The 22,875-nt window shown below is 62.7% G+C and overlaps 2 protein-coding genes across 7 annotated transcripts in view; one reads left to right on the top strand and one right to left on the bottom strand.

Annotated features, from left to right (window-relative positions):
* OST4 (oligosaccharyltransferase complex subunit 4, non-catalytic) overlaps positions 1-22,875 on the bottom strand; it is a 130,863-nt gene extending 107,988 nt beyond the window's left edge. Inside the window, exons 1-3 of one of the 4 annotated variants that reach the window (XM_052809558.1) lie at positions 22,665-22,864; positions 22,255-22,380; positions 22,059-22,182 (exon numbers count right to left, since the gene is read on the bottom strand). In XM_052809558.1, the coding sequence (XP_052665518.1) occupies positions 22,266-22,380; positions 22,665-22,819 (270 nt within the window). In that variant the 5' untranslated portion in view covers positions 22,820-22,864 and the 3' untranslated portion in view covers positions 22,059-22,182; positions 22,255-22,265. Of the gene's footprint in view, positions 1-22,058; positions 22,183-22,254; positions 22,381-22,639 lie in introns of those variants that run through there. The other 3 variants (XM_052809562.1, XM_052809561.1, XM_052809559.1) reach the window with 3 other exon arrangements.
* AGBL5 (AGBL carboxypeptidase 5) lies at positions 102-21,658 on the top strand. Of its 3 annotated transcripts, none has more exons than XM_052809542.1 (15): positions 102-487; positions 689-860; positions 2,192-2,358; positions 4,169-4,346; positions 5,288-5,466; positions 6,025-6,583; positions 7,184-7,353; positions 13,118-13,253; positions 13,965-14,155; positions 14,875-15,083; positions 19,905-20,020; positions 20,505-20,551; positions 20,784-20,941; positions 21,301-21,389; positions 21,564-21,658. In XM_052809542.1, the coding sequence occupies exons 1-15, from the start codon at positions 282-284 to the stop codon at positions 21,633-21,635; spliced, it is 2,649 nt and encodes an 882-aa protein (XP_052665502.1). In that variant the 5' UTR covers positions 102-281; the 3' UTR covers positions 21,636-21,658. The 3 variants fall into 3 exon arrangements, with proteins under 3 accessions (XP_052665502.1, XP_052665503.1, XP_052665504.1); XM_052809544.1 differs by having other exon boundaries at positions 400-493; XM_052809543.1 differs by lacking the exon at positions 20,784-20,941 and having other exon boundaries at positions 103-487.

Genomic DNA, 22,875 nt, shown 5'->3' with positions numbered 1-22,875 from the left:
ATACGTGCACGCAGCGGCGCGCGTGTAGCCCGTTCACGGGTGGGGGCGGCGAAGGGTGCGGTTAAACGGGGCGTGGCCAGCTGTGGTGGGGGCGTGGTCAGCTGGGGGGGCGCGGCCCTAGCCGCGCTAGGGCTCTCGTTGCCGGGGCGCCGTCCAACGGGCGGGTACGTTGCTAGGGAGCGGTGGGCCAATGGGCGTGCGCGTTGTTGTTGCTAAGCGGCGTGGCGGGCCGAGCCGGGCCGGGCCGGTGAGATGAGCGGGGCCGCGGCGGCCCGGCAGCCATGGAGATCCGTTGCGGTGGGCTGCTCTTCAGCTCCCGCTTCGACTCGGGCAACCTGGCACACGTGGAGCAGGTAGAACCGCCCGGGGCGGGGGGCGGCGGCGGCGGCCCCGCGGCCTGGGGTGCCGCTCTCCCCGCCGCCGACTACGAGTTCAACGTCTGGACGCGGCCCGACTGCGCCCAGACCGAGTATGAGAACGGCAACAGGTAACGGTACGGCGGGGGGGGGGGGGTGGCCGGCGGGGTCGAGGGGCTGGGGGGTAGCTAGCAGGGTCAGGGATGCCCGGGGGGGGGGCTCATGGGGTCTGTTCCCCCAGCCCCGGGATCTGACAGGCTGGCGGGGGTGGCCTGGGGAGGGGGGGGACCGGTGGGCTCAGGGGCTGACCCGGCGCTTCGGTCCCTCCCCAGGTCCTGGTTCTACTTCAGCGTGCGGGGGGGGGCTCCGGGGAAGCTGATCAAGCTGCACATCCTGAACATGAACAAGCAGAGCCGGCTGTACTCCCAGGGCATGTCCCCCTTCGTGCGGACCCTGCCCGTGCGGCCCCGCTGGGAGCGCATCCGCGAGCGGCCCAGCTTCGAGGTACGGGCACCGGGGATGGGGGCTCGGCTGAAGGGCGGTAACAGCTAGGGAGAGGAGGACCCTTTGTTCGGGGTTGGGGGGGGCAGCTCTGGGGCACAAACACCCCTCACTCACTAGGCCGAGGTGATGTCCAGCCTCTTGTGGCAGGGCAGGATGGGGCAGGTGAGCGGCTGGTTTGTACTTTGGCAGCCCCAGGGGAGAGGGCAGGGGGGGTTTAGTGACAAAGCCCCTTCTCTTGGCTGAGCACTTGGGAGCGGAGGACCCAGCAGCCTTCTTCTCTGCTGGCCAGCTCGGGCTGGGGTGTGGGCTCTTGCTGGGTGATTTCCCTGTTGCGTGACAGGGGTAGCCACAGAACTGCTCTCGAAGCACACCTGGTGCTTCCCTTCCTGTTCATCAGTCATTGGAGTGGCCAGTAAATGGCTCTTTGTGGCAAGCCACGTGACCTCAGGTTGCTGATGCCCCTGCGAGGGGAGTGGTGCTGGCCACAGGGCAGTAGGACGAGAGCCCAGGGAACCGAAGCCAGCAGGAAGGGCCACAGCAGCAGGTTGACTCTCACACCCCCGCTAAGCCGTTTGGACCTCAAACAGGAGTTTGCTGGTCCCGGCATTTTCTGTCTTCGGTCTGGGTAGGAGCTGCCTGGGGGAGAGTCGCTTGCAGGTGCTCTGGGTTGTCCTTGCTCTGTGCATACTGCTGTGGGGAGGCAGCAAGCCCCCCAGCATGCCCCCCCCCCTTCTGCCCCACAGAACAGGGGCCAGAGAGAATCTCCCATCCCCTGACATAGGACAAGATGATGCTTGATTTGCCCCATGCCAGCACCAGGGAGAGAGACACAACATACACCTGAGCTTTGCAGCGCTCGTTAACTTTGTGAAGTGTGCTGAAATAGAGTAGTTGTTGTTCTGTCTCAGAGTGCTGGCGGGTGGGCACGAGGACTAGAAGGAAACCCCTGGGTTTCCCAGACAGCTCTGCCCCAGAGCCAGGCATACGCCGAGGCTTTGGCACTGCTCCGGAGACCCGAGTGCTGCGTGGCAGGGCAAGCAGGGAACCAAAGGCTTTGTAGGAAAGAGCGTGGTGTTTTGGGGATCTGAGCGAAGCGGGCTGGGATCTGCAGGGAGCGCAGCTTTGATTCCCATACAGTTAGAGAAGGGCAAGCGGCTGCAGGTACCACCTGATACACGAGGGAACCGGCGTGGCGGTGCTGGAGGAGAACCATGGGGGCCTGTGGTGGCCGTGGCTGCCTGGCCTGTGCCCGGGAGGTGGATCTGCATGCCCTCGGCTGGCTGCTCCTGGGGCCGTCCCTTTGCTCAGCCTCTGCTTTGTGTCTGTCCTAGATGGTGGAGACGCAGTTTGTGCTGTCCTTCGTGCACCGCTTCCTGGAGCACCGAGGTGCCACCACCTACTTTGCCTTCTGCTACCCTTTCTCCTACACAGAGTGCCAGGAGATGCTGGCGCAGCTGGACGGCCGCTTCCAGGAGTGCAGGCACATGTCTCCCAGCAGGTGCGCACCCCCCCCACCCCATTCCCAGCCCTCAACCGCTTGGCTTTGCCCCTGCTGTGGAAGTGCAGTGTCGTCCAGCTCTGGCTGTAGTGGGGTAGAAGGCAGAGGGGGGTATGTGTCTTTGTGCCCCCCACTGCCCCCCGGTAGTTGCCTGGTGCTTGCTCCTCTGGGCCCTAGCTCTGCAGGGGCAGCTGCAGCAGCTCCCCCAAGCTCCTAAGCACGTGCTTCCGAGGGGCTTCCAGAGGGGCCTTTATTGCTTCAGACCAGATCCCTCTGGCATTCCTAAGGGCAGGTTCCCATCAGGCAGAAGAGGCTGAGGAGGGGCTGTAACAAAGCTGCAGCCCTTGGTTTAAGGAGAGGGGGTTCTTGGAAGCCAAGACCTCGTTTGCTTTCCACCTCCTGGCTGCAGGAAGGTCTGGGTATCTCTCTTCCACTGCTCCCTTCCTCTGCAACTGCTGTCGCAGAGGGAGATCTTGCTGCCAAGAGCCAGCCTCAGCATCGGGCTCTTTGTGGATGGTGCTAGGAAGATCCTCTGATCTCAAGAATTTCTCTTGAAAGTCAGAGGAGAACTTAACGCCCAGCTGAGGAGGACAGAGTCAGTCTTCAGGTGCCTCTGCGGATAACTGCCCTGCAGCCCCTCCTGGCCCCAGAGAGTTTCTGTGCCGCAAGGCTGGGATCGTAAATACTTTTTCTTCAACAAGGGCTGAGCAATGGCTTATTGAAAGGGGTTTGTTCTTAAATTGTCATGCAACAGAGAACTATAAGAATTTCAAAATCTGGCAGTCGGTTGGCAAGGTTCTGATGGCAATATCATAGTCTCTATGGGTCAAACTCACCTACTGACGCAAGGCCCCTGAGCCCCTCGGGATCACGGCAGGGCTGGGTGGTCCCAACCGAACCATCCCGCAGGAGGCCCCGGCACAGCGGGAGCTGCTGGGGGCCTGGGTGGGGCCGTCAGCAGGGCAAGGAGGGATGTCCACGCCGCGTAGGTGGGTCACGCACAATCGTGACATCGAACACCCGAGTCCGAGGCCAGAGGCTGGTCCTGCAGCAGTGCCCGGCGGGCTGTCTGGTGCCCAGGCTGTTGGTGACCCTGCACACACCTCGCTGCTGCTGGGTGCTGCCTTGGCCGCGGTGAGCTCCCAAAGTACAGGGGGCTGTTGCCTCCCCTGCCCATCCCAGCTGACACCCTTGGAGGTGGCCAGCCCCTCTTGCTAGCCAGGGTTTATTTCCCCACCGGAGCAGTCTTGTGCCGCCACGGTGGGATGACCTGACGGCCACGGGCACCTCTGCTGGGTCTGGCTGTGCAGGAGCCGTTCTCCTACTGCTCTCCGCAGCCATGGAGGGGGCCAGGCAGCATGACCCCAGGCCCTGAGCCACCGCTTTTTCCTCCAAAGTAATCCTCCTCGTGATCCTGGTGGACTCCAAGGGGAGCTGGCGGTGACCAGCTCAGCCATGGGTGCCTGCAGGCAGCAGGAGAGGGTTTGGCGGTTCTGGTCAGGCTAGGGCTGTTGAACTCCTGGGGAGCAGAGTGAGCAGGGACGCGGTCCTGGACAAGCGGCTAGAGGCAGAGCTCAGGGCTGTAGGTGCGGAGAGTGTCCCCTGCCCAGCTGGGAGCCCCCTTCGCTCCTTGAAGACATCTCCCGCAGCTGCCTACGGCGAGGCTCGGCACCCTGTCCCTCAGTCCCCAGCCCAGCGGCATGCTCAGCCGGGATGGCAGCTGCCCCAGCCAAGCTGCTTTCTTCCCTGGTGGGTGCCCCTTCCCAGCTGACCGGGGCAGGCTGGCTGAGCGTTTCTCCTCGCCCTGCAGCCCCCTCGACTCTGTCTATTACCACCGGGAGCTGCTCTGCCACTCCCTGGACAAGCTGCGAGTGGACCTGCTCACCGTCACCTCGTGCCACGGCATGCTGGAGAAACGGGAGCCCCGGCTGGACAAACTCTTCCCAGACACGACCACTCCCCGGCCACGCCGCTTTGCAGGGAAGAGGGTGAGCTGCCGCCACCGGCTTTGGGGCTGCGTTGGGGACAGCGAGTGTGGTCGGCAGTGTGTGGTGGCCTGTGTGTCGGGGCCTTGCTGCCACCCTCACGTCTGTGACTTGAAAAGTGTCATGTCCTGGAGGGCTGGAGCATGGGGAGTAGAGAGTCTGTGAGATCCTGCATCGAGGTGTGGGAACTGGTTGCCTGCCAGGAGCCCCAGTGCATCTACTCAGCACCATGAAATGCCCTCTGGTAGCACCACATGCCTGTTCCTCAGGGCAAAAATTAGGGTCTCGTTTCCTAGGAGTTTTGTTCTGTCCTTTTAACACTGTTGTTCTGTTAAGCTGTGAAGAAACTGATGGAAGGGCTGTATTTGGGGTGTCAGCCCCTGCTGCAGTAGGTGGGCCCTGCCTGCTGGGAACAGGGATGGGCAGGGAGCTCCTTCTGTGGCCAGACAGAGCTGCGATGGGCAGCTGGGTTGCACCACACATGCATCTCTTCCTGAGAAGCTCCCACCAAGAGAAGGGTTTTTCAGGAGGTGCTTTATGTTGTCATTGCATTCGAGGTCATTCCCCGCTCTGTGGGATCGCTTGGGGCTTTTCCCAGGGGCGCTTCTGCATCTCTGCTCCTGTGCCGCCCATGCTCTGGTTTCTCTTGGTAGCAGGCTGCGGGGCTTCTGTCCCTTTAGTCTCACACAGGGATAAGCAACCTTATTCCAAGCAGGACCTAGGGGAGGCACTGGGCAAAGAAGCCACTGAAAACTGTTGTGTTGCTGCACCCAGTACCTAGTTGTCTGCTCCACGTAAAGACCTTAGCTGTGTGTTGGGCAGCATGGTGCCTGGCTGCGGTGCAGGGGGGGAGCCCCAGGGAGCGCTTGGCCCCTCGGCTAAGCCATTGCAGCATCTTGGGGCAGGCAGGAACCTGCCGATCGTCCCTGTCTCTTTGCCCTCAGGTGTTTTTCCTGAGCAGCAGAGTCCACCCGGGGGAAACACCCTCCAGCTTTGTCTTCAATGGCTTTCTGGACTTCATCCTGCGGGAGGAGGACCCCCGTGCCCAGATGCTGCGGCGGATGTTCGTCTTTAAGCTCATTCCTATGCTGAACCCTGACGGGGTGGTGCGGGGCCACTATCGGTGAGTGAGCCCAGGTTGCAGCTGCAGCTTCGCTGGGGTCCAGGCTGAGCTGTTCTCTCCTGGTTTGGAGCCTGTCGTGCATTTCGTGGTGGCTGGGAAGAACAATCCCAAGATTCTGTGTCAGTAAAATGAGCCGAGGCCTACAGGCTACAGCAACTTCTCCCTGCTACCCCCCGGGATCTGTGGCAACGGCTTGGGGCTGCTGTTGCCTGCGTAGGTCATCTCCTGGATCAGGGCTTTCTGGCTTGGGCGAGCAATGCTGCCCTGCGCGTTTGAGGCACTCAGATGCTGTCTTCTCCTTGCTCTCCCTGGGCCAGCTTCAGGGAGGAGGGAGGGAGATCACTCAGGGCTCTGCCTTGCTGAGGCAAGTGCCACACCAGGAGAGAGGTTCTCAGCTGCTTTGGGGTAGAGTCCATAGCCCGTGAGGGGACGGTTTGGCCAATTGTGCTCCAGGATAGAGCCCAAAGCCGCAGCCGTTATGAGTTAAGGTCAGATCTGCCTTTGCAGAATGGACGGCATTGTGCAAAGGACCTCACACCTCCTCTGCTCTCTCCATAGAACTGACTCCCGTGGGGTAAATCTGAACCGCCAGTATCTCAACCCCGACGCTGAGCTGCACCCCGCAGTGTATGGGGCCAAAGCTGTCCTCCTCTACCATCACATTCACAGCCGCGTCCTGCCAGGCTCTCCTGACTGGAGGACATACATCTCCCCGCTCAGCACCAGCTCGTTAAGCACAAAATCTTCCAACCATTCCGTCTGCAGCAGCACCCCGTCCCCGGAGGCAGCCCTGTCGGAGCTGGAGAAAGCCAATAACCTCCGCAACTCACCCAGCACCTGGCGTGCCAGCACATACTTCAGCCCTTCTCAGGAACCCCGGCTCTCGGGAGCGCCTGCCACCGAGCTGGGCGGCAAGGACCAAGCTGTCTGGATCCTCCCTTCAAGCCACACCGTGGAGCACTGTGAGGAGGAAGCCAGGAGGCCTCCACCAGCACCTCTCCCCGAAACCATCCTGCCCCAGGACAGTGGGCTGGCCTACTACATCGATCTCCACGGGCACGCCTCCAAGCGCGGCTGCTTCATGTACGGCAACAGTTTCAGTGATGAAAACGATCAGGTGAGGGCAGGGGGTAGGAGTACAGAGGTGCTGGAGCAGGCTGGGACCCTCACAGCTCTGCCCCATCTCCAGGGTCCCAAACGCTCCCTCCCACTGCTGGGAGGGGGGTGGCACGTCCCTGTCACACCCTGTCGGGACAGGGGCTGGGGCGCAGAGCTGGCTGCCCTCCCTGCTTTCGGTGCTCGGTGGGGTTTGCTCTCCCTTTCCCCTCCCGGGGCCTGTTACCGGGGCAGCTGCAGCAGGTCTCAGCTTTCTCCCTGGCAGCTGGCGTGGGGAGGACAGAAGAGCTACCCCCCTTCTCCTAAGGGACGAGAGGGTGGGGGAGAGCTGTGCCGCTGGGCTCCCTCCTCTCTGCCTCCACGAGCAGGCTGTCAGGAGAGCCCAGCTGCTGCCTCTCCCTGCTGGGGATGGGCAGGGGGCAGGCAGGGGTGGGCAGCATCCCCCGGGCAGGGCTGGAGCGTGTGAGACTCTGGAATTGGGCAGGGTGGGCCCAGCCAACAGCCCAGTGCATCCCAGAGCTTGGCACTGGTAGTGCTGGAGCAGGACAAACAGCCAAGGGCTCTCCTCAAAGTCACCCGTGTTCCTCTCTGTACATCGCAGGTGGAGAACATGCTGTTCCCCAAACTCATCTCCCTGAACTCACCTCACTTTGACTTCACGGGCTGTAACTTCTCGGAGAAGAACATGTACGCCAAAGACAAACGGGACGGGCAGTCGAAGGAGGGCAGTGGGCGAGTGGCCATCTACAAAGCCTTGGGGATCATCCACAGGTAGGCAAACCTCCGCTCACTTGCTAAACGTCCGTGCCAGCTGACCTGGCCCAGCTCCCCTCTGTCCTGGAAGGGGGTGGTCTTGCTGGAGGCAGGATGTTAAGGGAAGTTGAAACCACTTCTGTGGGGGCAGCTGTGCCCTGCGCGGCTCTCTGGTGGGGTTGGGACTGGCCAAGAGGAATGTTAGGTGCTTGGTGTAGGCAGAGGCCAAGACCCAGCCGTGCCAGTTTACTGCCGCATTTGACTCCTTTTCCTCTTGTATCTCCTGTCCGTTCACATCCCTCCTGCAGCTGCTCTGGCTTCTTGTCCTCGCTGTTGTAGAGCTGCTTGTGCACCGCTTTCCAGGAGGAATTCACCTCTTTCCCAGATGTTTATATTTGTAATGAGCTGTAATTAAAACCTGTTTAGTTGTAATGGGCTCAGCTTCCCCAGACCTTGCATGCAAGATTGCCATGCAAGATTCCAGTCTCAAGCAATCCGTGATTCTGTGGGTTGAGGATATTCGTGTGACCCGTAGCAGCCACGTGTGCTCCAACAAGGGGTGGGATATTTTTGGCCTGTTTGTTGTGGTTGCTGGGAACATAAAAACGGCTGAAGCAATCAGCCCAACGGCCTGTCTTACCCTCTTCTGGCCCCAGTGGTGGCCAGACACAGATGCCGAGGAAAAAGTGCAAGAAGTGTGTAATGCTTCTTTAGAAGGTGCTGCATTCCGCAGGAATCTGCGGTTTGAGGGAATGTGGAAGCAGCACCGGGCTTCCTACCAGCCCTGGACTTCCCCCAGAAACCTCTGCACCCCTTCTCCTGTGAACAGCTGCTTTCTGCAGGTGCAGTTTCATTGCTGGCTTAGGCTGGTGTAGGACCAGGCTGCCGGCAGCGATGGTGGCACCCTTGGCTCCTTTCTTTCCCCCGTTTCCTCAGCACTTGCTGTGCACTCTGCTGCTTCTCTGCGCCTGGCCACAGGGCTGGGTCAGAAAGCCTGCTGATTTGGCTAAAACCAACCCTGCAGTAACAAATACACGAGTTTTTTAGGCTCGGGTTCCTGTTGTAGCTTGCTCTGTGCCCATTTGCTGTGGCTGGCAGGGAACAGCCCATGGTTAATCCAACAGTGACATCCCGAAACACAGTGGGGGTTCTGCTGGTGTCTGGAGTGCTCTCGGTGCCCGTGCCGAGCGGTACTGTACGGGCGCGTCGGGTGGGGAGGGAGACTCGCTGGTTTTCTGCGGTGGTAGCAAGATGAGCTGTCTCTGAGCAGTCAGACAGATGCAAGCGATCCTAGCTGGCAGCTCCCAGTCACCCTCTTCTCCTTCCTGCCTCTGGAAACGTGCTCTGGGAGCGCTCACTCGGTGATTTCACAGGGACCGAGGGGAGGCTGACCGGCCGCTTGGTCCCTGGCTGGTCTTTTGTGACAACAGATGCAACATTTGCCTTTCTCCACCCATCAGGAACCACCCCCCACTCCCTGTCATCTTCCAGAGATGACTGAGAGGAGCCCCACAAGGACCTCGGCAGCCCCTCGGCACCCTTGGGTGCTGCCCCTCAGGGCCCATGGGCTCACATGGGGATCTCCTGAGAAACATGACCCAACTTGATTATTGTCCATTTCTGGTGGTTTTCCTCCTGGAGCCTCATCTCCAGGCAGAGCGATCCTCCCACCCCACCCACTGTTTTCTGCACTGGAGCTCCATCACGAGTTCACTATCCGCCAGCTGATCTCCTGGCATATCTGTGCATCTCACTGAGTACTGGGACGGACCGTTCCTGCAATTGGAGGATGCTGTCCTCAAAAAACTGCCACCTTTCCTAAGCTTCTTTGTCCTTCAGAACTGTCTCCAGTGGGATCCCCCTTACTAGTGTACTGAATTAGCTGAAATCTGATCTTCTGAGGCCCAGAGTCTGCTCTGCTGCTCTCCTCCCTTCAGGATCATGAACTCCACTATTTCACAGTCACTACAGACAACGCTGATGTTTATTATCACATCCCCAGCTGACAAGTTCCTCCTTGTCCATGATCCAGCTGTGCATCACCCCTGAGTGGCCCATCCAGCACCCGTAGACCCATATCAGGAAGTAATTCCCCAACACCCTCCAGTGATCTGGAGGGCTCCAGGACTTTCTGGGGGATAGAATCAGTACTTAAGAGATGATTTCTTTTATATTTTTTCTCAACCCTGCTGAGCACAGGTGAATTTCTAGCACACATCTCATTGTGTGACAGACACACACAGAGTAACCGGGTGCCGTGTGCAGGTATTCATCAGGTACCTTAAAAGCCATTAGGTTTTTTTCCCCACCTTGAAAACGCTGAGGGTGGAGAGAGGTCAAAGCATGGAATAAAGAACACAGTAAGACAGCAAACAGAGAAACTGGAAGAAGGGCAGACCCCAATTAGTGTCCTTGGGATCAGTTTACAAAACTAGGTGCCCAGCAGGATGCCCAGGTCTGTCTCTGCGGAGCCACTCTCCCCCGGCTGGCCCCAGGGTTATTCCTCCCTGCAGCAGGACTTTGCCTTTCCCCGTGGGAAAGTGGGGACGTCCCTGCCTGCCCCCTCCTCCAGCCTGGGGAGTCCCTCCCCAGGGCAGCACGACCGGCTGGAGCATCACCCCCAGCTCTGCATCCTCTGCAGCCTTGCTGGGGGCACATGCTGCCTTGGCACCTCGGGCACCGGTGAAAGGGCTCAGCATCCTGACACCTGGTACCAACCCGGGGCGCACCGCCACTGCTGGGGCTCCAGCTGGGCTCTGAGCCAGGCGCATCAGCCAGCATCCAGGCCACCTCCCCATCCCCTGGCATCGCCTGTCCTTCATCTGCTCGCCTGCAACGGTGGGGTGGGAGACGGTGTCCAAAGCCGTAAGCCATCGCCCACGGCTCTCCCTCGGCCTCGGAGCTGGCCGTTACATCATCAAAGGCTGCTGGGGTGGTTATGCGTGATTTCTCCTTTGTAAATCTGCTGACCACTCCCAGACACCTTCTGTCCTTCCTGGGTCTCCACGACTCTTTTCTCCCATCATCTACCTGGGGATCGAGGTGAGGCTGACCAGCCTATGGGTCCCTGGCTCTGAAGACAGAGGTGACGTTTGCTTTCTCCCTGTCCTTGGGACCCACCTTGGTCACCAGGACCTCTCTGAGATAATCAGCAGCAGCCTCACCAGGATGTCAGCCGCCTCCCTTGGCACCCGTGAGGGCGTCCTACCGGGTCCCACGGAGCTGTGGTGTCCTGGCTGTGCAGGTGCGCCCTGAGCTGCTTGCCAGTGACTGAGGTGAAGAAGGCATGGAGTACCTTGGCCCCTGCTCCAGTCAGCAGCTGGCTCACACTCTCCCTTGTCTTCCTTCTGCTACTGATGCACCTCTAGAAGCTGCCTTGTAGCCCTTCTCATCCCTCAACAGATTCAGCTCCGGGTGGGCTTTGGCTTTGGCTTTCCCAGCCCCATCGCTGCCCATTCAGACAGCATCTCTGTGTCCCTCCTAGGTCACCTCTCCCTTCTTCCAACTCTTGTGCGATTCCTTTTTTTTTTATCTGAGTCCAATCGGGAGCTCTGTGTTCATCCACGCAGGCCTCCTGCCGCCTTTGCTTGACTTCCCACCTATCTGCATGGACTGTTCTGGAGTTGGAGGAGGTGAGCCCTGAAAATGAATCGGCTCTCCTGGGCCCCTCTCCTCACCAGGGCCCTGTCCCTGGGGACTCTTCCAAGCAGATCCCTGAAAAGGCAAAATCTGCTCTCCCGACGCCCAGGGCTGTGATCCTGCTTTTTGCCTTGTTCCTTTCTCGCAGGCTACTGAGCTCCAGCATCACATGGTCACCACAGCCAAAGCTGCTCCTGACCTGCACACCCCCAATCAGTTTTCCTTTGTCTCTAAGTATGAGGTCCAGCAGTGCCCACCCCCAATGCCCGTGTTAGAATAGCCCCCCCAGGCAGGAGGCATCCCGTTGGGTTGGAGAGGAGATGAGGCACCTCTTGACTGCGCTGCAGCGCTGGAAGTGTGCAGCAAGTTCCTCGGGAGGTTGGTGTGTGCTTTCTACTTTCTGGCTCCCACCTGGGGGGAGATTGGTAAGTCTCAGCCAGCTGGCAATGTCAGCCCAGACAAAGTCCAACTCTCCAACCAGGCATGTATTCAGGATCTGGCATTTTTTAAAGAAAATTGGTCATTGTTGTCGTTAATAGGCAAGGTTGACATCACTGTAGTATCGCGGTTCCAGGGCACCAATCTTTTGCTATTTCGGTTTAACGAGGCTCAGCCCTGCTCTAGCCCCCTGAGCTGAGCTCCTGCCTTGCTCCCTGCATGGCACCTTGCCCTGGCAGCCAGGGAAGGCTGTCAGTCTGTCTGTCAGTTCCCCCTCCCTCCCTGCTCTGTCTGCAAAGTGCCAGCACCAAGCTGCTGGGGCGTGGAGTGGGCAGTGCAGGGCTGGGAGCAAGCGAGGAGGGGGCTGTGCTGGGCTACAGGACCCTCTGTCTCTGGAGAGGGGTGATCTGGGGCCCCTTCTCCAGCCCTTCTGCAGCTTGGGGGGTGCACACAGTGGCCCCACAGTGATAGCCGAGAACTGATGGCTGGAGAGAGGGTGATCCCCTCCGCCTTCTGGAGCCCACTGAGCTGCTGTGGTGGTTAGCCCTGTGGGTGCCAGGACAGCGTTGGCACACTGCAGCAGATGAAGGCGAGTTTCTCCCGTCAGCAGGCTGTGGGGGATGCCCCTGCAGCTGGGCTGTTTAACACCTCCCTCACACCAATCTCCCCATACGGCTTTGGCTTTGCCAGTTTTATTGAGTTTCCTCAGTGAGAGTTCCCACTTCCCCATGCTCGTTACACACACTCCCGCTATCAGTTTGCAAACTATCAGGATACGCATCCTGGCCATATGTGTATTTGCAAATCCCTCAGCTCCACGCGTTGGCTGTGCAGCACGTCCAAGCCCACACCTCCCTCCCCTCCTCCACCACTGATCTCCTTTCCACTGCACGCTCCCGGCTCTGCTGGCAGCACACCAGGCTGCTCCTCCGCACAGGGCTTGCCAGCGTAGACCTTCAGTGTTGCACCCACAGCTCTGTCCCAGTGACTTCTCGCTGGGTTTTCCCTGGAAGTGGAGAGACACGAAGATGGCCCTGTGACTCTCTTGCCCCTTCCCTGAAGTCCTGCAGTCTGTGCTGTGTCGATGGTCCAGTGTCTCATTGCCAGAAAATCGGTACAGCTTGAGGCTTTGCTCCTGGGGAACAACGTGCCACCCGTTCTCCTGTGCCCTTTGTGAACCTCTTGCCCTGTCCTTAAGCATGAACTCACCAGGGATGACTGCAGACCCTTTTAGGATAACCAAAGAACATCTTTTGGTAGTTGATTTAAGGTAAGAGGTGGGTACTCTAGCGCTTTGGGAGATGGGTGCTCAGCAATCACTGGCCACTCCTGCTCCTGCTCTCCAGCTCCCCTTAGCCAGTCCTTTCTTTGGCATTGATTTCAGAGTCCAGTTCATTGGCACCTGTGTCACAGGTGCCTCTCCTGTCCTCGGCACACCTCTGACTTCCACCTGATGGCCAACTGTTGCTTTTTTTACCTCCTTTATTCCTACCTCAGCGGACGAGAAAATGCAGTGCACGTGAAGCAGGTCGCAGCAAGAGCTGCGGCTCAATGGCAGAAGCCACGTCTTCTCTCCAGACTCCCCCGGGGAGCCTCCCCTCCCAGGGTTGGGGGACAGAGCGTCTTCCAAGAGGCAGCAGTAGTGCTGCTGTGCTTGGGCAGCGGTGGATCCATCGGGTAACGTGGGCTTCCTTGTGCTTCACAGCTACACACTGGAGTGCAACTACAACACAGGGCGCTCGGTGAACAGCATCCCCGTGGCCTGCCACGACAACGGGAGGGCCAGCCCGCCGCCCCCTCCTGCCTTCCCCTCCAAATACACCGTGGAGCTGTTTGAGCAGGTAAGGGGATCCCCAGCGGCAGAGCAGCTGGGTCTGCGCAGCCCTCCCCTGCCCTGAGTGCTGCAGGCAGGACTTTCGGCTCCCAGGAAGAAACGCTCACGCTCTCTCCTGCTTCTGCACTTGCATGTCCCCGTGAAAACAGCGCAACTCCTGCGCTAGTCCGTGGTGCGGGTTTGGAGAGCTGTGTGAGAGACAGGGTGTTCTCAGTGTCAGTGCCGTAACCTGTCGGTACGTCCCAGCCCATACCAGTCTGCGGGGCCGTCTGTGACTGCCCCCGCCACTAGCCCCAGCCCCAAAATGCTTTGCCCCCTGGCTGGACTGGAGGCTTCTGCCCTCAGCCTCTGGGGCATCCCAGGGTTGTCCCTGCGCATCTCGCACCACTGCTGACACACGGGGTCCCTGGTCCCTCACTGCTGAGTGTAGGGCTGCCTGCTCGTCTAATGCCTGCAGCGAGAGGCAGCAGGTCCTGGTGGCTGTGGGTGCCTGACTCACCCTGGCCCTGCATCCGTGCTGTGCGCCTGGAGACTTCCTACGGGAACACTCCTTCCGCCGGGGAGCTCGATCGGAGTCTGTAATGGAGATGAAATGGGCTCGGGGGGGTTGTCTGGAATTTGGGGTTGAGTTTTCTTTTCTTCCTTTGTTTTTTCTGCCTCAAGTCCCAGAGAGTTGCTGCTCTTTCTCGAGGCCTTTCTCACCAGTTGCCTCTTGCAGGTCGGGAGAGCCTTGGCTGTGGCAGCACTGGACATGGCAGAGTGCAATCCCTGGCCCCGGATCGTCCTGTCAGAGCATAGCTGCCTCAGCAACCTGCGAGCCTGGATGCTGAAGCATGTGCGGGGCATGAAGGGCGCAGGCGGGGGCCCACGGAGGAGAGGAGGTGCCAGGACCCCCCCCAGGAGCTCCACGTAAGCGCCTGCCGGGTTGAGTGTTCAAGAACTGCAGGATAACGCCAATTAGAGATGATAAATGTACTCCAAGTGAGTTACCCTGCAGCTAATGAAGCCAACACTTATTTGCTTGCTTTCCCACCTTGTTGGGGCCCGTGCTTGTCCCTGCAGAGTTTGCTTTGTGAAGGGTATCCCTCAGCTCCGAGTCATCGGCAGGCCAGAGGGGCACGCAACCTTGCAGGGTGAAACTGTTTGGGATTTACCTGCCCCAGTAACCTGGGAAGTGGTTATCTGCCTGCAGAGAGAACCAGCATCTCTTCTGCTTCTCCCCCTCCCCAGCCTGGTCCGGCGCTGGACTGGGATGGATTTGGGACTGGGGGTGAGGGAGTGGGAACTCTGAAACCATGCTGCTGCACCGAGGCTGCCGGGACAGCGATGTACAGCATGGGGGGCTGGGGTCTGCTGCTGCTCAGGGACATCCCCTTGTGACATGGGCTCTGTTCCTGTCCCCTGCTGCCTGCCAACCGCTGGGGAAAAGTCCAGGGGTCTGACAGAGATGGTGTCTCTGCAGCATCAGCAGCCTAACGCTCAGTGCCTGGGCTGGAGACGACAAACCCGCTCGGCAGGAGTGGCGCAGGGCCGGCTGGGAAGGAATGGGGGTGCGCAGAGGTGGCCGGTGGGGGGGACCCCCTCCCCACAGAGCCAGGCTGAGCCTCCTCTTTCTCATCCCCTTCCAGCGGGCTTCCCACCTCAGCCTCCGATAACGCCCTGTCCCGCATGAGGAGCTTCAGCAATGGCACCAGCGGGAGCGGCAGCAGCCAGCAGGACTCTCCGCAGATCAAAGCCTCCCCCAGCTTCACCTTCAGCTGCAGCAGGCCCTCGGGTCCGGCCGCTGTGAGCCAGAGTCCTCAGAAAGGCAGCGCCAGAGCCCCGGCACCGGGCAGAGGTAAGCTGGGCTGGGGACCTCTCGTGCGCTTGATCCAGTACCTGTCGAGCTGCTGTGTGAAGCCGCAGCCCTGAGGAGAGCTCTGTGCCAGCGTAACCGTGTGCTTTGACGTAATAAAAGTGGTTTTGCGTGGAAGAAGTGCGTGTGAACCGCCGCCCCCTCCCCTCGGAAGGGTCCTGAATGCCGTGCTCAGCTCCGTGCTGTGTCCCGAGCGGAGCAGCCCTGGCTGAGTCAGGACAGACGCCACACGGCGAGACCTGTGGCTCCTCCAGCCCAGCTTCTGCAGGGAACCGAGGGGGCCCAGCTGAGCTCCTGCCCAACGGCTCTGCAGCCCCTGGCTGGGCAGAAGCTGCCGGCCACTTCTGTTGCACCGAGATTAGAGGGACTCTGTCCGCTGTGGGCTGCTGGGGGAGATGGCCCTTCCTGCACTGGTGGCGCAGGGGCCAAGGGGCTTCTGGAGAAGCCAGCACAGAAAACCTCCGCTCAACTTCCCGAGGCCTCAGCCGCTCCCAAAGCATTCCCAAGGCCTGCAGGGATACACCAAAGTGCCTTCTCCCTTCCCAGGCACCTGCTGAGCAGCAGTCGATCATGGCACATGACTGTGGTCATGGCGAGGCAGGCTAGCAGAGCTGTAATTAGTCACTGGGGGCTTTGAACACACGGCGAGTCCTGTCCGGTGGGGGCCGACTCGCAGCACCAAGCTGCCAAGCCACCTGCACAGCTAGGAGAAAGGCCCCGGCTTACCACCCCAACTCTGGCAGCGGGAGGGTGCCAAAAACAAGGCAATGCTGGCTTCCTCACCATGGGGCAGGGGGCTCAGCACCACTGCAGGCTGTGACAGGGCAGGCAGTGCTGCTCCAGGCCCCTTGGGGGTTCAGAGCTGCAGCTGGCTGGCCGATGGTGGGGGAAGCCCCGGTGCCCCATGCTATTCTGTGGGCTGGTCCCACAGGCCCCCAGCTGAGGAAACAGGGCTGGACTGGGAGCCCCGGTCTGCTGTGGGGCTCTGGAGGCCAGTGAGCACCGTGCTCTGAAGTATCCCAGTGCCCAAAGATCAGAGGTGTGAGAGCGAGGGTCTGCTTTCGGGGCAGAGGGGGCTGCCTGTGTGACTCTGGGTGTGACTCTGAAGCTGTTGTTGTGTCAAGGCTCTGTGTACTGGTGCTGCTCTCGGGAGAGATTGCTGCGTTTCTGACTGTCGGCTTGTTTCTCGTGCTCCGCCTGTGTTTCTCGCGTTGCTTCGTCCTCCATGTTTGCTTTCCAGCACTTTGTAGTGACTGTTTCTCATCTGCCATGAGAACATGGTGGGGAGGAAATAAAAGGCTTATGTTCTCATGGGCACATTGTAACGTCTGTTCCTTCTGCCGTGCATGCTTGAGCCACCCCAGAGCCAGCGGGAGCAACCCACTGGCCCGATCCCCAGCTGCCGGGGAGTCGGTGATAGTCGGGCGCGTGAGCAGGAACAGACCTTTTGGGGCTGGAGGGGAAGAGCCTGTCTCCATGGGATGGATCAGCATCGTTCTGCCTCCCTAGCCTGCACTCTCTGCTTGCTGGCTGCCGGTGTGGTAGCTGGGTGCTGTCTGCACGGCCTCCTCCGGCAAGGGGAGCTGTGACCGGCAGAGCCGAGTGCCTGGTGGGATGCTGTGCCCTCGTGCTGGTGGAGCCCCGGCTGCCTGGCTCTTGGGACTGGGACGTGGCTCTTCCTTCCCTGCCCCAGCAGCACCTGGCAGCTTGACCTTCTGTGTGCCCAGTCTGGCTGGCACCCCCCGCTCTGGCTGCCAGCAGCTTTCCCCACTGCCTCAGCCAGCGGTGCCAGTGCTCTGAGTGTGAGGGCCCCGGCAGCGCTGGCACTGCCACGTCTGCGCAGGGAAATGCGGCCCAGGAATGCTTTGACCCCACGGCTTTGCCTTACGAGCACCATGCCACTGCCCTCCAGTCAGCTGTCCCATCCTGGGGTGGTGCCGGGATGCTGTCACAGACTCTTCCTTCCCCAGGCAGCCGGGAAGGAACCAGGAATGCTCTAGATCCTGCCGGCAGCCCCAGCTGCTGCCAGCCAGGTGTGACAAGGTGATGGTTAGATGGCACAGGCTGAAGACACTGTGCCCCGGTCGTGTTCCATCCTTCCCCTTCCTGCACACGTGCTGCTGAGATCTTTGTCCATGTGGACAGGCAGGAGCCAGTCCCCACAGGCAGGACATCATGCCCAGCCGTCCCCACCGGCCGTGCCTTGAGGGTGAGGGGAGGCTGCTCTCCTGCCGTGGCCCTGCAGGACAGCTGTCCCCTGGTGATGGCCGGGTTACACAGAGGAGGATGTCCTGTCCAGGACCTGCTGCTCGGACGGGGGCCCTGACAAGTGTCAGAGCCATGTCCTGCTCCCAGCTGCTTACTCCGAGCCTCGCGGGAAGGGAGCCCTTTCCTGGTGGGCTCCAGCCACAGCCCTCTGGCACAGCACGAGCCTAAGCTGTCTGGTGGCCGCTGGGCCCCCCCTGCCCTGCTGTCTCTCCACTGTGCCACCCAGCAAGCCCTGGCTGTGGCAGGGACCGGTGTCCCTGCAGACATGGTGGGGAGTTCACCCAGCCGGCTGCAGGGGTGCAGCCCTCACCACTGATCGGCAGAGCCATGGGCGCTGCCGGGCCAGGTCTTGTCTGGCAGCTGCCATGTCTGAGGAGCAGCAGTGCCCAAAAAGGGGGCCGGGGAGGGGAAGGGCAGGTCTCTGTGCGAGTGCGGGAGGAGAGGGCACAGCCTGTGCCTGCGCAGTGCTGCCGCAGGAGCCGCTTTCCCAGAGAGCTGCTTCATCGGGCTCTCCTCAGACACCCCATGCTCCAGCCCCAATCCTTTCCACGGCTCCCGCTCCAGCCTGCCCGCATCGGCCGAGCCCCAGGGAACCCAGAGGGGACCTGTGCTCTGCACATGGCCTCACAAGTGCTGGCGGGGGGGGGGTGTCTCTGCAGGACCCCTAATGACCTTCTCGTCTGTGCAGCCTCAGCTGCCCTGGCCTTTGCTGCCTGGAGTTCATCACCAAGTTGTGCCGTTTCAGTTGTGACGAGTCCAAGGTTAAGAGTTGTCACTCACCGGTACCATCTGCTGTTGCCTGTAAAGCCCCACCACCCAGAGAGTGCTTCGGCATGCCGCAAACTTGCCCCAACCCAGACTTTGCCGCAGCCTGGCTCCTGCCTGCTCCTGCTCGCAGGGTCTCATTTGCTGTGGGGTCCCACCGTTGTTCATGGTTTACTCAGGTGTTTTACGTGGTGTCCATTTCCCAGGGGACACTGTCATGGTTTCACCCCGGGGGGCAGCTCAGCCCCCTGCCGCCACCCACTCGCTTGCTCTCCCGATGGGATGGGGGAAAGAACGGGAAGGGTAAAAGGGAGAAAACTCCTGGGTTGAGATAAAGACAGTTTAACAAGGAAAGCAACCCTTGCCTGCACGCTGCGCCTTCCCTGTCCCCCTCCTCGGCTGCCAAGCGATTGCCGTAGGCGTGGGACAAGCTCGTCAGCGCTGCCAGCTCGGCCAGACAGCGTGCGAGTGCTCTTAGGGCTGATCCTGTCTGATGCCATCAGCGTGGCTGGGTCTACTGGTGACTCGTGCCCAGCATGCTGCCGGCCTCCATGTTGGTGCTGCCCAGCCAGCCCCAGCCCGTTCTCTCCGGGTGCAGGGTTCTGCGTCTTCCCTCCAGCCGCCCGAGGTTTCTCTTGCCCCATTTTGGCAGCCTGCGCAGCCCTGCTGATGAAGGGCAGCCCTCGTGGCATCGGTTACTTCCCCAGCCCAGTGCTGCCTATGGCTTTGCCGAGGGCACCGCGGTCCTACCCTGCCCAGCTGTGCCTGCCTCCCACACCGCTGCCGAGCGCCAGCGCGGGCGCAAAGCCTGGTCCTCGGCCGCAGCCTTGTGCTGCAGCAATCAAGCCATGTGTCTGGTGCTGCTGCCTCTGGCTCCGACTCTGGTTCCCACCAGCGGCCCTGGCCCCGTGCTGAGCCGTCGAGTGCCTGTCGTGGTCCTCCCCGCCGGCACTTCGGCAGCTGCCAAAGCAGCTCCTCTTGCTCTTCAGCTTTGGGGCTGTGCCTCATGCCTGTGCTATGGTGGGGTTCCGGCTCCAGCGAGCAGCTCCGTCCCGGCTTTCCTGGCTAAAAGGAAACACAACCACAGCCAGGCCTCGTGGGGGACGGGGGCTCAGTGCATGGCAGCTGCAGCCACGGGGAAAGGTGCCAGCATGGGGGGGCAGCGCCGGCGGGGGGCCACTGCCCTGGGCACACACCAGCCTGTGCCTGGGGTGGGTCCGGGCAGGTGTCAAGCCCCGACGGCCACCGCAGGCCGGTGTGGCTGCCGGGGTCCTGGCTCCTCCTGCCAGCGCTGCAGCAGCTCCGTGGTGCTGCCGGCACCACCAGCCCATGGGTGTCTGTGTGTCTGTCCCGTCTTGTGCCGCGCCGGGCCCTGGCCCCTCCTGCGTGCTCGCAGCGTGGGCCACGTCCTGCCTGCGCGGAGCCCGCGGGCAGAGCAGTGCCGCCATGCCCGCCGTGCCCAGCCCACCAGCCGCCGAGGCTGCTGCAGCCGCCCGGGGCACAACCGGCAGCTGTGGCCGGATCAGCTCCCTGCCCGCGTGGGACAGGCAGCTGCCCAGCCACAGCACAACTCGGTGAGGGCTCTGCACCGGCCCCGGCACTTCCCACCACAGCAGCACTCAGGGCTCGGCCAGGCCATGCCGATCTGCACCGCAGCGGCTCTGTGCGCCCAGGGCAGGCAGCCGGTACCCCTGCTGCAGCTCACAGCCCCCCTTGCCGACCCCGGCACATCCCTGGCGTGGGCTGAGCTCTGTCTCATTTGTCACACAGGGACCCTGCCGGTGGGTGCCCGGGCAGCGCCCAGCACCGGCACCAGCCATGGATCGCGGGAGGCCCAGCGCGGCGTGGGAGAGCCAGCGGCTACTCATGGCACAGCACTGCTGCAGGTACCGCTGGGCACCGGCAGGGCCTGGGGCAGGGAGCCTGGGGGGACGGCAGGGCCCTGAACCCCCACTCTGGTGGTCCCTGAGCCCTGGGAGGGGTCTGCCCCATAACTCTGCCAGCCAGGCCTGGGGGACGTGGGGCTGGGGAATACCGGGGGGCACACCAGGCCCAGGCTGTGCTGGGAGCTGTCAGACCCTCCTGGAGCACGTGGGGCACTGCACACCAACAGCCCAGGCCGGCTGGGGGGCTTCCCTAAAGAGCTTGGAGACCTCCCCATCTGCGGGGCTCAGAGACCCCCATCTCTGGGGCTGAGACTCCTGGTCTGTGGGGCTCTGCCAGCTTTTGCCCCATGTGTATTTCTTCTGAGCCGTGCAGACACCACTGGTGGCAGGGGTCCGGTTCTGTAGGACCCCCGACAGCCGTGGGGGGTCCCACAAGACCAGGGACAACCACCCCTCCCAGGCACTGACCCTCCCCTCCCCGCAGGCGCTGCCGAAGAAGCTGGACACCAGGAGAGCCCCAGAGCAGCCCAGGTAGGTGCTGGCGTCAGCCGCGGTGTGGGACCGTCCCACGGCGTGGGGTCATCCCTCAGCCAGCCCAGAGCCCGTGCCGACACCGGGGCGGTGGGAGCCCCGAGCAAAGCCCCCACCGGGCAGCAGGGCTGCAGCTGCACCCTCCACCCCAGCGGCATCCACCGGCCCTGAGAGGGGCTGTAGCCCCCCACGCCCGGCAGCCCCCTCAGGAGTGGCGTGTGGTTCTCCGCAGCCTTGGGGGGCCTCCCCTGCGCCCCAGCAGGATCCCTGTGCGGAGGAAGGGGGCAACGACCGGCCAGAGCCTGCTGGGGCTCCACGCTGACAGCACCGCAGCCCGCCGGGCCGGGAAGCACAGCCACGGCGGGCCCTGGGCCTTGCAGCCTCTGCCAGGTAGGGCACGGCACAGCACGGCACAGCCCTGGTGCCAGGGCTGCTGCGGTACCCCCTCCGGCAGGGCCCAACACAGGGCTGGGGGGCCGCAGCGCCCGTCCTGCATCTGGCCCTGTTCACCCGGGCACAGGAGGGCACCGGCACCCCCCGGGAGCCCCCAACGTGCTGCAAGAGGCAGAGGGGGTGGGGGGGGGGGCTAGGACCCCGATACCCCCCCAGGCATGGGGGCTGTGGGGGCAGCGCTGGTGCATAAGGGCAGCCCGGGGGATGCCCTGGCCCGGCCCCACACTCTGCCGGTGCTGGGAGCACCTGCCTGCCCCGTGCCCCACCGATGGTGACGCCGGTCTCTGTCCCCGCAGGGCTCTGCCAGGAGGCCCCCGCACCCCCCGGGGGGGTGCAGAGCACCGAGGGACTCTTCCTGTGCGGGGGCAAGGGCCTGCACCCCCAGGTATGGCCCCACGGCATTGGGGGGCTGCGGTGCGGGCAGGGGGACCTCAGCCTTGCTCTGCCCTGTGCCGGCAGGCCCTGGGCAGGGGCCGCGGTGCTGGGGAGGAGGCTCCAGCCCCTCTGCCCTGGCCCCCGTGGCCGCGGCTCCTCTCCACCCCACTCTCCTGCACCGCAGTGCCCACCGGGCCCGGCCCGTGCCTCGCTCAGCTCCTACCGGCAGCTCCTCTCCTTCTGCGCTGAGGCCTGACCACAGCCACCAGCCACGGGCCCCACGCCGCCAGCCTGCACCGCGTCTGCACCTGTGCTTGGGGCAGGGCCGGGGCACCCCCCCACAGCTGCTGCGGCCCCCCCAGACCAAAGCTGCACCAGCGCAGAGCCTAAGCCATGGCGGCACCAGGGGCCCCGGACCCGCTCTGCCGCTCGACCCCCTCCCCACTGGGCTCCAGGCACAGCCGCCGGCTCGCGTGGCCATCACCGCCCAGGGTGCCGGGGCCGGCTCACGTGTCTCACCATGGCTCACCGCAGCGCCCGCTCCTTGGCGATGGCGGACTCCCACCCCGGGACGGCCCTGCTCCTCCCCGCGGGACCGGCGGAGGGACCCGGTGCGGGCGGGAGATATTTTTACATCACACGGTTTCCTCTTGTATTATCGTGTTTCTGTTAAAGTTTGGAAGAAGCACGGCCTCCCGCCTCAGCGCGGCACCGCGGCGGGCACCGCCATGCTCCGGGCGAGGGGCCGTGCTCGGCCAGGCCCTGCTCCGCCATGGCACGGTGCGGCTCAGCTCGTTGCGGCCCTGTGGGGGGAAGAGGGGTGAGCGGTGCCGGGGCAGGGCCGGCGCGGTGCCGGTGCCGGTGCCGTGTCTCACCGCGGGTGCCCTCACTCCTGCTTCTTGGGGTTGTTGACGGCCACGTAGTGGTAGAGGACGACGAGGAGGAAGAGCGAGACGCCCAGCATGTTGGCGAAGATGGCGAGCTGCACGTCCGTGATCATCCTGCGGGGGGGGGGAACGGGACACGGGACACACGCGCTGCCACCCCCCCGCCGGGAACACTGGGGCCGGACCCTCGGGGCCCCCCACCCCGGGGCCGGTCCCCCCCGCCTCCCCCTCCCGCCTGAGACCCCGGGGCCCGACCCCGCGACGGGACCCTCGGGGGTGGGGGGGGGTATGGGCCCCTCCCGGCCGGGCCCCCCCCCCCCGGGACCCCAGCGGGGCAGGACGCCCCCGCCCGCCCCCCCGCCCCGGTACCCACGCGCTGCCGGCCCCGCCGCCGCTACCGACACGTCTGCCTACGCCGCGCGCGACTTCCGGCCGCCGGGCACGGCGGGAGGGGCGGGGCCTCGGGAAAGCGGCCCGGCTGGGGAGGCGACGTCACGCCCGCCTCGGGTTCCGCGGTGGCGTCACGGCCCTGGTCCCGGCCACGTCGTGACATCACGGCTGCCGGGCGAGCGGTCGCCTCGGCGCTTTCCTCACTCACGCGCGCAGTGA

The sequence above is a fragment of the Harpia harpyja genome, chromosome 15 (assembly GCF_026419915.1).
Source record: "Harpia harpyja isolate bHarHar1 chromosome 15, bHarHar1 primary haplotype, whole genome shotgun sequence".
NCBI lineage: Eukaryota > Metazoa > Chordata > Aves > Accipitriformes > Accipitridae > Harpia > Harpia harpyja.
The sequence above is the reverse complement of the archived record's forward strand: the minus strand, read 5'-3'. Positions and strand labels throughout refer to the sequence as shown.

Coding starts and splice junctions, on each gene's coding strand:
- AGBL5 (XM_052809542.1), top strand. CDS start 282: ATGGAGATCCGTTGCGGTGGGCTGCTCTTCAGCTCCCGCTTCGACTCG. Junction 15,084..19,904: donor AGCCCCGGCACCGGGCAGAG/GTAAGCTGGGCT, acceptor TTTGTCACACAG/GGACCCTGCCGGTGGGTGCC. Junction 20,021..20,504: donor ATGGCACAGCACTGCTGCAG/GTACCGCTGGGC, acceptor CCCTCCCCGCAG/GCGCTGCCGAAGAAGCTGGA.